Source organism: Lupinus angustifolius, unplaced genomic scaffold, assembly GCF_001865875.1.
Source record: "Lupinus angustifolius cultivar Tanjil unplaced genomic scaffold, LupAngTanjil_v1.0 Scaffold_20_57, whole genome shotgun sequence".
NCBI lineage: Eukaryota > Viridiplantae > Streptophyta > Magnoliopsida > Fabales > Fabaceae > Lupinus > Lupinus angustifolius.
Window position 1 is genome coordinate 4,155 of NW_017719481.1, and position 12,249 is coordinate 16,403.

A 12,249-nucleotide genomic window follows, 5' to 3' on the forward strand; every position below is an offset into this window, starting at 1 on the left:
CTATGTCCTTTTTACTTTGAAATTTGTCTCTATCATTTAAATGGAAATGATAACAAGTTCTTTTAAAGAACTAAATTGGTGAAAATGTAATATTTGTTTACAGATTTTGTGAAGGACAAAGTTAGTAATACATATAAAAAGATTAGACATTGATTGTAGGGATGGCAACGAACGGAACGGGTAGATATAGTGCTTTTTCGTACTCATACCCGTATTATTTACGGATACCCGCACGGGTAACGGATATTTATGGGTAACGGATATTTACGGGTACCTACGAGTTTTTAAGTTTCAATATATATTTATATATTTTATATTAATCAATACATATAAAATAATTATTACATAAATAATAAAATTTATGTACATGTTAAATTCATCATATATTTCATTCACTAAATTCATTATAAAATAATACAAGCATATATAGTATATCTAAATCTATATTCATACTTCTATATCTCTATCTATACTATATATAAAGGTAAAACATAGTGTAACGTTCACCATAGTGTAATTTTCACTTCTTGTTTTGCCCTTAAACTTTTTAATTTCTACAAAAAAAAACCATATAATTATATATAAGTATGTAACCACCACCAACCTATTAATCACCTCTCTAACATTATAATAAAATAAAATGTTTTAATATAAAATATCTCCAATAAAAAATACAATATAAAGTATACTCAATACAAAATATATATTCTAATTCTCCAAAATTAAATATATAAATTTTGAATTGACATTTACAAATATATAAGTATTATTATAAAATAATAATAAAAATGTAATATATATAAATTATTTAATTAAAAAATAAATTTATAAATATATGGGTACTCGCATGGCAGGTATCATGATACATGTTCCTACCCATAAGCTATTTTTACGAGTAAAGTTTTTTACACTGTCAGTGCATCATCCTCCATTGATTTATATTATTTTTGTTTAAGAGTCAATGATGATTAACAAATCAATGGTGAATGATTTCTAACAGTGTAAAAACCACTTACACTGTAAGTGTATATATATTAAATCCTTAAAAGAATGTTGATCACAAATATATTCATTGATTGTTTTTTATATAACCAATGATATATTTTCACTTTATGAGTAATAAACCAACATCTTCCGAACCGTGTGATTATAGTTCCTAATAAATATTACTCATATGAATCAAAATCTTAACATTTTAGTTTAAATGATGATCTATCTAGAAAAGCTTACACTATGGACAACACTTAACGTTATTATACTAATTTAATATCAAGTTGATGAGAAATATTAAATTGGTACTAATTTCAATTTAGACAACTTTAATTCCGGGTCCACATAAGGAAGAGTAAAGGCATATTCTCTATATTTATAAAGCAGCCTTTGCATTTTGCATCTTCACACACTATTACTACTGTTATTCCAATCCTTTCATTCTTCTTATTCTTCTTCTTCAATCAATAACCAAACAAACATGCATTCCGGTCACTTACTTCTCGAAGAACCTATTAGGATGGCCTCTATTCTAGAACCATCCAAACCCGTTAGTCTTTCCATCCATTGCAAATTTTTTGTAACTGCTTTTATCAGATTCGCTTTTTTTATATAATCAGCTTTTTTTTTCAGAGCTTTTTTTCTGCAATGACAAAGATCGTTGGTACGCTTGGTCCAAAATCACGATCTGTTGAGGTTATTTCTGGTTGTCTCAAGGCTGGGATGTCTGGTATTTATTTTGTTCATTTTCCCTAATTATTTTGTTTTTGTTTTTGTTTTGAATATTTGAATTATCATGGATTTGTGTTTATTGTATTGTGTAGTGGCTCGTTTTGACTTTTCATGGTGTGACCCGGATTATCACCAGGAGACTTTGGAGAATTTGAAAATTGCTATCAAGAGTACTAAGAAGCTCTGTGCCGTGAGTATTCTTTTTTCTATGTTGCTTTATATTTATATTTTTTCCGGAATTGTCAAGGTTTTAAATTTGGATTCGTGACAGTTATAGAAGCTTATATGTTAAGGTTTATGGAGTTTGCTAGCCATATTGTGACCACAATTATGGTCACATCTGCTATATTTGCCTGTAATTGTCAAGGGTTTAAATTTGGATTCGTGACCATTATAGAAGCCGATATGTTAAGGTTTTTGGAGGTTGCTAGCCGTATTGCAACTGCAATTATGGTCACATCTGCGTAATTGCCTGTAATTGTCAAGGGTGTAAATTTGGATCCGTGACCGTTATAGAAGCCAATATGTTAAGGTTTTTGGAGTTTGCTAGCCGTATTGCGACCGCAATTATGGTCACATCTGCAATATTTGCCTGTAATTGTCAGAAACTGTCAAGGTTTTGGAGTTTCCGAAATAGGTAGTGCAACTGCTATTTAAAACCATTGAAGATGCTTTGGTATGAGTATTAAAGTTAAAACTTAAATGTTCATTTCATAATAAGTATTTAAATTAAAAGTTCTATTAAGGAGAAAGAGTTTCTTTTAGCACATGAAATGGGACACCGGTATATACTTGTAAACAGAATGGTATGTTATATTTTGAGAGGTGGAGCTAACATACCCATGATTCTAAATTGTAGCTGTGGTTCTAGTTATAATGTGTTTACCACAATTGCGGACACATACAAGAACATGCAGTTGGGTCACGATACAGCCACAGGAACTGCCAAAACCGCAACATTGTAACCACAATTGTAGACACAATTTAGAACCATGGATGCATCATACACAATTGCCAGTATTGCCTGATATTGATTTTAGTTGTACAAAGAATGGAGTTGTATTAAAAATACATAGCAGCCACATAAAATTAAAATGTAGTGCAGTAATGCCTTTTTCTTTAGGTTAATTGCTTTTGTGAAAGTAAAAAGAAAAAGAAAAATGAAACTGTGTTTGTATGTTTAATGTCCATTTTTTAGAGTAAGCTTCCAGTGGGTGATGTAAATAAAAAAGGAATGTGAAAGGAGCTGATGTTTGCTAATTGATTGTGTTTGCTAGGTTATGCTGGATACAGTGGGTGCGGAGATGCAGGTTGTTAATAAAAGTGAGACAACAATCACGCTTCAGGAGAGTGATGAGGTTGTTATAACCCCTGATCAGGGACAGGAAGCTACTTCAGATTTATTGCCTATCAATTTTGATGGACTGGCCCAGGTACACTGCTGTTTTTTACCTTGGCATTATATATGGTGTGACTTTCATGCATTTAACTTGTTTCTATGAATATTAACCTGAATTATTTCTTTTGATCAATTTTTTCTTACTTATGGTGTGCATGCTGAGTGTCAATTGCACTCTTCCCTCTGGCTTGCAAGACTTGAATTAGCTATAAATTTTTATCAGTGTGTGGAATTTATTAAAGACTTGCTAATGCTGCTTGCAACAGTAAACTATTATGTTTAGTTGATTCGGCTATAAAAATTTCTCGTCTATGATTTGAAATATCTCTAGATGCCTTTGCTTGAATTACAATCTATCATTTGCATAATTGGTTAATAAAATTCTTAATATACAGATGCTAATTTCTAATATTTCAATGCAATATTTGCGTTGTTTTGATTCTTAATGTTTATGCTTCTTATTGTTTACAGTCAGTGAAGAAGGGAGACACTATCTTTATTGGTCAATACCTGTTCACAGGAAGTGAAACCACTTCTGTATGGCTAGAGGTAATATAAGTTGAGCCTGGAACGCAAAATTTATTCTCATAACCCTTTTTATCTTATTATTCTAAATGAAGCGGTGCAGGTATCTGAAGTCAACGGGAAAGATGTTGTTTGTATTATAAAGAATTCAGCGACATTGTCTGGGAGATTGTTCACTTTACATGCCTCTCAAGTTCACATTGATTTGCCTACCCTTACTGAGAAAGACAAGGAGGTAGGTTCTGCTTTTGAGTTGAATGTTTGAACAATTTACCTATCACCAAACATGCAGTGTTTGTCGGGGCCTTGAAAACAGGTTGTTAAAATTTCGGATTATTTTATTGATTTATTTATTTCAGGTTATAAGCACCTGGGGAGTTAAAAACAAAATTGATTTTTTGTCATTGTCATATACCCGGCATGCTGAAGATGTTCGCCAGGTAATTCGAGTTCCAAATCCTTTACATGGATTTGTCATCTCAAATTCATAATTGGAAGTTTAAATTTAACATTCTATTGATGTTTGAGGTTTTCTATTAACAGGCCTTTATATGTTTGTAATACAGGCTCGTGAGTTCCTTTCTAGCTTAGGTGATCTCAGCCAGACTCAAATTTTTGCGAAGATTGAAAACATTGAGGTGAGTTGCATCTTCATAATCTACTATGAAAACTTTATTTTTCATTATATTATGTTAATTTTAATATTTTGACTCACTCATATGCATAAAAACTATCTTGTTTCTCAGGGATTGACCCATTTTGATGAAATTTTGCAAGAAGCTGATGGTATTATCCTTTCCCGTGGGAATTTGGGCATTGATCTTCCACCAGAAAAGGTAAGCTTCCTTGTTGACATTCATTTCATAGTTTGAAGTATTTTTACTTGTGTGTGCTGTGTGTTTACGCCTTCGTAGGTACCTTGATACTATATTTAATACTTGAGTATTAAACATTATGAAGTTTTTCCATTATTTGAATAAAATGAAACATATTGATGTTTCCATATGTTTTAACAGATTCATATGGTGAAAAAAATGTTTGTTTCAATTTTTCTCTTCTTTTGATATTATGCACGACTCAAAATGTTCTTCCCACTAGTTATGTGTTGTTGGATTGAACAAATGTGAACAACCCTTTACCTTACAGGAACTTATTATTATTAATAATTAATGATTATACTGACTGAGTCAGGGGTGGCCCTTTGAGATCAAAGATATGTCTTGCTGTCTCGTAAAAATACCTTATTTTTAAAAAGCAACACCATTCTTTATTTTCAAAAATGTTCCATGTCTAATGGGTATGTTTGATTTATAAAATATCATATGAAGCATGCTGTTAAAATTATTAAAGCCGCCAGTTTATCAATAGTTAACACGCCGACAACTAACCAATGAGTGGAGGTGTGAAGGTTTACCCATAGACTACCCCACACATAGGTTGTTCTTGACTGGTGCTGCATACTTTTTAGTGGAACAGGATGTTTAATTGTTTGAACTAGATCAGCTTAATATATTGCTATTTATGTTACTGTTCTTATTACAATCATATGTCTTGCTTAGATGTTAATAATTACCAATCAACTTTAATTTGCTTTTGTAGGTATTTTTATTTCAAAAATCTGCCCTTTACAAGTGTAATATGGCTGGGAAACCTGCTGTGCTCACACGTGTTGTGGATAGCATGACTGACAACTTGAGGCCAACTCGTGCTGAAGCCACTGATGTTGCCAATGCTGTTTTAGATGGTATGTCACAGGTTATATGATGCCTCAATGTTAGGTTGTTCATTGATAGGCTGTCTGGTTGATATTAATTTGCATTGCTTGATCAGATGTTCTCCTGTAATATTTGATAATTGACCGTCATTCATCAAAGACTTTTGAGAATTATTTATCTTCTCTTTTTAAGATTTAGGTGCTTTTTCAACTACCGACTGATATCAATTTTCTATCATTTATTAGTGCTTATCTAGTGTGCTTGACGTTGTTTGTTAACATTGGTTTGCTTGTTAACTGATTATGAAAGATAATTGGAATTTGGAAACTATTATGTTTCACTTTTCTTTTTCAGATTTAGGCTTTTTTAATGATTTAGTTTTTCTTTTAGGTTGTGTTTGGAACCAATTGAAAAGGAAATGAATTGATTTGAATTGGTGTCTTCAAATTATTAGAAAAATTGGATTTGAATTGTTTTGTAATTTTCTAATGTTTTATTTTTATATTTGGAACTCGTCAAAAGTTAAGTCCGTAGTTAGTAAGGGGAAAGTAGTCTATCTATTTCAAAACAAAACAAATCAAACCCAATCCAATTTGATGGAATTTCTAATTCAAAAGGAATAAATCTATTGGATTTTAGATATCAAATCATTTCATATTTTTTAATCTTCCAAACACGATTCAATTTACAAATACAATTGCTTTCCTTTCTTAGCTCCAGTTATCTCTAGATCTGTCTCTATTTTAGTTTTCTTACCCTTATTCAGTATGCTTGTAACTTTTCTATTGTTATTTGTTTGTGTGCATACCTATTAGCATTCAGTAGAGGATGCATAAGGACTTTATTCCCTTAGATTTAGGTCCTTGCCAATGATTTTTTACATCATTTATCCATGCTTATCCAGTGCTATTTAGTTAGAGTCACTCCATGGATATGATTGTTGAACTGTTAATAAATGTGCAGGGAGTGATGCAATACTTCTAGGTGCTGAGACTTTACGTGGGTTGTATCCTGTTGAGACCATTTATACAGTTGGTAGAATTTGTTCAGAGGTACATTATTTTCAAAACTCAATAGTTTTGTTCAATATGTTGGATTAGTTCTGATGTGTTGATTGACTTGATTCAGGTTTAATGGAGCATTTCTAATCAAAATATTTTTTTATGTTCAAAACATTACTATGAGCTCTATTTCGTAAATGAATCTGGAATTGATTTCTTATAGTGTTGAAGTTGGTGGCTGTTCAGTTTGTGAACATTTTAATTTTATGATTGTTTGATTGGAGATTATTTGTAGTTATGTGCACCATCTAGCTTTAATCATGACAAATGTACTCAGCTGCTTTATTGCGACATGTCACGTGTATTACTGAATATCTTCCTATTGTTTTTAGCTCTGTCATGTAGATTTGCCACTCTGTGATTATTAATCCCCCAAGTTAAGATTTGATACGGAACTGTGACATGAGCAAAAAAATGGCATTATGTCAGTATTTGGATTTTGGAGTAATGAATCATTTGAAAATGATGTGAACTAGGCTTAGAGTAAAATTCCTGCTGGAATACATATGGGCATCGTAGTTAGAATATGATTTTCAATTTGAATCATGAGATTCAATACCAATATAATTCGGCAAGCCATGGATTCGTATCATATGGTGATTTACAGATGGCTTTGAGTCGTGCGGTCATCACATGGATCAGTGTGACTCCTACTGATAATTGATTCCATATCTGCAATTCAGTGATATACTCTTTTGGCTTTGTTTTCCCACAAGTTCTCTGAAGGGGTAGAGGTTTACTAAAAGGAACTGGAGGGGTGACTTGGTATTATCAAAAACCAGTTTCCACGTAGAGGCAGTCATTCCTTAGTTCTTCTGGTGCAGTGTTCTCAGTCACTCTGTTTCATTCATCTGGTGTAGAGTGTTCATGGTCACTCTGTTAAGGCTAAGAAGAATGGAGAGAGGAATGTGAAGTCCTTTTTTATGTGTTGGATCATGTATATATTTAAGGTTTTATTCATGTGTTCCTACATTGTGCAATTTCACAATTCAAAATTTGAACAAACAATTCTCAATATCATTCTTGATTTGACAACTGATAGGTAACCAGTTTCTGTCACAACAACTATGCATGCCAGTTTTATGCATGAAGATACTAGTGTTTCAGAGTTCATGTAACTAGAATATGATACTATGGTCAGAATGACCTGATTCAATGCAACCTGATGGTTGTGTCTTTTAACAAATTCATCAATTTTCCATGATAAACTAGCAAAATGAGACTTGGAGTTTGTCTAAGTTGTTTCGTGAAAACTATTAGAATATTGGTCTAGATTCGTTACGGTATTTAGCACATGGTAGAATATTTGTCTAGATTTGTTACGGTATTTAGCACATGGTAGAATATTTGTCAACGATAGTTATGACTGTAGTTAATAATGGTTGTTCTTTAGCTTGGGTCCTTAATCAGCTCCTTTACTTTGTGCACTCACAGTAAAAATATGGACTCTTTGTAAACATTGCATACAATTTCTACCAACCACTTTATTTAAAGCATTAAATTCACATTGTATGTTCTCATTTCTCACTTTTTCCCTGATATGAGTTTCTTTTTCTCATTTTTTGTTCGTTCTATCTTATGGTGATTTATGTCAATGTGGTATTTGTACTGCAAATCGTTTATTGGAATTCCTTTGAATCTTATGAAATATTATCCTATTTAAAATGTCTCAAAAATGTTGGCTGATATCTCTGCCTTCAATTTCACATGATTGTAGGCTGAGAAAGTTTTCAACCAAGACCTTTATTTTAAGAAGACAGTCAAATTTGTTGGTGAACCCATGACCCACTTGGAATCTATTGCATCCTCTGCGGTAATTGCATAAAATTTTGTCTATTTTATTTATTAGCAGTTTCTTGTGCACTGCATGCCTTTCTATTGAGAAAAAAGTAGTTTATGTCTATTGTTTTTCTGTCACCTTGGTTCATTTTATTTCATCTTTGAAAGAAGGCTATACTTAAATACAAATCTATACTTGCTTAGGTACGAGCAGCTATTAAGGTGAAAGCCTCTATTATAATTTGTTTCACTTCATCTGGAAGAGCTGCAAGGTACTTATGAATAATTAGACATGAACAAAGTCATATTTAGTCTCTTGGAAAATGAACTAGCTAGTTACTCTTAAATTGGTTAGATTCTTGAAAACCAACACCATTCTTCAATTAATATCCATATTCTTCATCTTTACTTATGTTTGGAAAACGTTCTAAACATGCTAAATGCACTTGTCAGATTGATAGCAAAGTATAGGCCAATTATGCCTGTTCTCTCAGTTGTGATCCCCCGACTTAAGACAAATCAACTAAAGTGGAGCTTTACTGGAGCTTTTGAGGTTGGATCCTAACATTTGATTAGTTGCTCATTCTGTTTCTGTATTTTTTCATTTCGAGGACCTGCGAGTAACTCATTTGTGGGGAAATTAATTTACAGCTAATGTCATTAATATAGTACTCTCCAATAAATACTTATTCATAATATTAATTAGAATAAAATCAACTTTTACTGTTTAAATATTCTCAGCTTGCTGTAATTATTCTATGATGGGTAAAGTTAATACAGCCATGAATTATGAATTTTATAAGATGCTTGCTGTACTTGCTAAATTATGGACAGACTATTCCATTTAATGATTAGAAACTGTATTTACCAGGATATATTACTGTGTTATTTACATTGGATCATCATCTTGTTAACCAAACTAACAGAGAAATTCAATATGTGATACAGGCAAGGCAATCACTTATCATAAGAGGTCTTTTTCCCATGCTTGCTGATCCTCGACATCCTGTAAGTTATTTTTTATGGGAGTACTGAGTTATTATTGTTTTCTGAGTGTGTGGGTTGGAGGGTGGGCATTAGACGCTGAATGTAGATCAAGGTGAGAGAAGCTGGACACATGGGTTGTGTACTTACTGACAGTTTTAAACTTTCAACGCATATTCTGGCTCTAGCGCTCATTGTAGCCCCTCTAGGTAGATCTGAACCGAGGATCAGTTTGGATCTAAGTATTTTTTTTTAAATTTGTTTATAATCATCATGGTTATCTCCTTTTATGATGCAACCTGTGATTACTATATTGGAGCATACTTTCATTCTGCATGACATGTAATAAATTAAGCAAGGGCTTACCGCCCTTAATTCAAAATGTGATTTCAACCCACTAAATAAATTATTTATAGGTGATCCTAGTCCATATTAATGATGCTTCTTGCTATAGTAGTCTATATATGACCCATAATGTGTTGCATGCTACTTTACAAGCTCTCAAACAAATAATGATCCCAAATTTACTAGACCTTGATCCCATACTCTTTGCTTGCAGGCTGAGTCAACAAGTGCGACAAATGAGTCTATTCTCAAGGTTGCCCTCGATCATGGAAAAGCATTGGGAATTATTAAATCTCACGATCGAGTAGTTGTTTGCCAGAAACTCGGTGATGCGTCTGTGGTCAAGATTATTGAGCTTGAGGATTAAAATGTATTCAGGCAACTACAGTTTTAGTATAGCTGTTATTTTTTGGTTCCCAAGCTTTTGAAAGCTGCAGATAATTCTGCTACAACTTGAGGTTATCTCTGCTTGGGTTTGATGGCTAATTTATGTAGTGTATTTGAAAATAGTAGCTTATTAGTGGATGCCAAACATAAAAGCAAAGTGAGTGTGCCCTTGTTGCCAATTATCTTGTTTTAATTTCCATACAGGGACACAATATGTTTATTGATACAATTGTCAAATTATTGATGCTGGTATGGCATACTTTATCATATGTTCCATATGGCCATGAATGAACGGTGTTTTCCTTTAAAGTTTAAAATATACACTGACATTGTTAGAGTATTTTACATTATTACTATATTATCTACAATTTATTTGTATTACTTTTGTTACATGATGGTTGCTAATGCATGAATGGTGATAATTGATGTAATTTTGTTTGCACCATTGGTGCATAGAAATTAGACACTTTTTTTGTTACAAAACGAGCAGCTTATGTTTGATGACAATGCCGCATGAGGATTAAAAAGATTTACTTTGGCTTTAACTAGCTGGTTGGAATTTTGGCAATCTCGTAGGTGCTTTGGTTTGAGTGGGTAGTTTTAGAAGATTAATGCTATGTTGCCTTAAAACATTCTTTGATTTCTTTCATTCTTCTCTTAAATCTGCAAGCCCCTAAATAATAAATGGATTCCAAAATACTGCTATTAAATAACAACTATGATGCTACAAAGGTTGTGTAACATTGAATTATTGCATAAGAAAGTAGAATTGTGGGTAATGTATAGCATAATTTTCTTAGTAGGTCTGGTAGGTTTATTTATGACTGTCCTTTTTATACTACACTTGTTAGATGAATGTCCACATTTATCAAATACATTGCAATATGTGGACGGGCCAACCTTGGCCTTAAAAAGAGTGAATGCTCTTATGAGCCTTTGTACACAGATTAGCCTTATGTAAGGCTTTAATGTAATTGCTAGGATTATGCCCTAACCCTCAATTATGAAAAGGCGATCAAGAATATTGCATAAGCAAGTCTAGCTTCTATAAGCTTCCATTAATTTGGACATAGTATCCCACTTTTGAATAACTCATACTGGTGAATCAGTACACTGATAATTGATTTTCATACTTGGGCTAATCCTCCTTCATGATTCAGTGCTGAAGTATCCCAAGTGTCATGTTCTGATCAAAATATTCAATTGGTGCTAAATCTTTTGATCAATAGACCGTGAATGTTGAGGCAAAGCTTCTCCACTTTCACTCTTGGGATTTGTATAGCTTGATTCTATCACCTCCTAGATATCAACATTTTGAGTATCTAGAAAAGTTATCATTTTGCTTTTCGAGTAACCATAGTCAGGCCCACCAAGTAGAGGTTTGTCCTTTTTTTATCTATGATGTGTGAATCATACTTTCTCATGCACTTGTTAGATGCTCAATCTAAAGATTATGAGCTCTAATACCAATTGAAGTTTGCATAAGCAAACACAAGAAAGAGGGTTGAGTTGTGTTTGATATGTTTTAAAAAATCATTCCCTATTATTTTTTCACAAGTAATTAGAAAGTAATGGTAGACATAAATCACAGCTGTAAACTCTCATGTTTTTCTATCTTTCTTAACTTAGTTTGTCTCTTACAAATATTATTACAAAAATTACAAATATTATTACAAAAAAAAAAAACTTAAGCTATAATTCTATACAAATAGAATTTATATACAATAATGTATTGTAAACAGTTTCTATGCACTTGAATTTTCCCTTTTTTATCTTGCATGTATATATTGATCTTGTGGATTTTTTTTATCAATTTATGGACGAGTTTCCATGATTTCAAAGAATGTTCCAATGATGTTCGTTTATAGTACACATTAAATGAATTGGTTTGTTGAGTCTTGATACTAAGAAAATACCAAAAAGAAAGTTATTGCTTGAATTGTTATAACTTGAACCATGTTGAGTTCCACAATAATTATGTTGAATTCATTGTATAAGAGTTCATCTTCTTTATATATCTATGTCTTCTTCTCTCTTGATCATAACTTCATATATTTAATAAGGTTTCATGCACTTGCTGAGATAGATCTGATTATTCCTATATATGTGCATATTCATCTATTTTAATTTCCAATATTTCCAAGAATATTAAGTTTTTCTTACTAAGAAACAAAATATATAATAATTGAATCATTAATAGTCACAATAAATATCATCACAAATATTTAAGTTCAAATAATTGGACGAATAGAATATATATACAAGATTAAATATGAAACAGTTAAAATCATTGTTCATAGTTGTCAAAGGATGCAATTGTCACGAAAAATAG

At 32.1% G+C, this 12,249-nt stretch overlaps 1 protein-coding gene across 1 annotated transcript; it reads left to right on the top strand.

Annotated features, from left to right (window-relative positions):
• Nucleotides 1–1,336: 1,336 nt before the first annotated feature.
• LOC109338256 (pyruvate kinase 1, cytosolic) lies at nucleotides 1,337–10,234 on the top strand. Its single transcript, XM_019575452.1, has 16 exons — nucleotides 1,337–1,540; nucleotides 1,624–1,720; nucleotides 1,815–1,912; nucleotides 3,000–3,155; nucleotides 3,593–3,670; nucleotides 3,750–3,881; nucleotides 4,006–4,086; nucleotides 4,213–4,284; nucleotides 4,393–4,482; nucleotides 5,246–5,390; nucleotides 6,325–6,413; nucleotides 8,140–8,235; nucleotides 8,406–8,473; nucleotides 8,655–8,754; nucleotides 9,150–9,209; nucleotides 9,745–10,234. The coding sequence occupies exons 1-16, from the start codon at nucleotides 1,472–1,474 to the stop codon at nucleotides 9,895–9,897; spliced, it is 1,584 nt and encodes a 527-aa protein (XP_019430997.1). The 5' UTR covers nucleotides 1,337–1,471; the 3' UTR covers nucleotides 9,898–10,234.
• The last annotated feature ends 2,015 nt before the right edge of the window (nucleotides 10,235–12,249 follow it).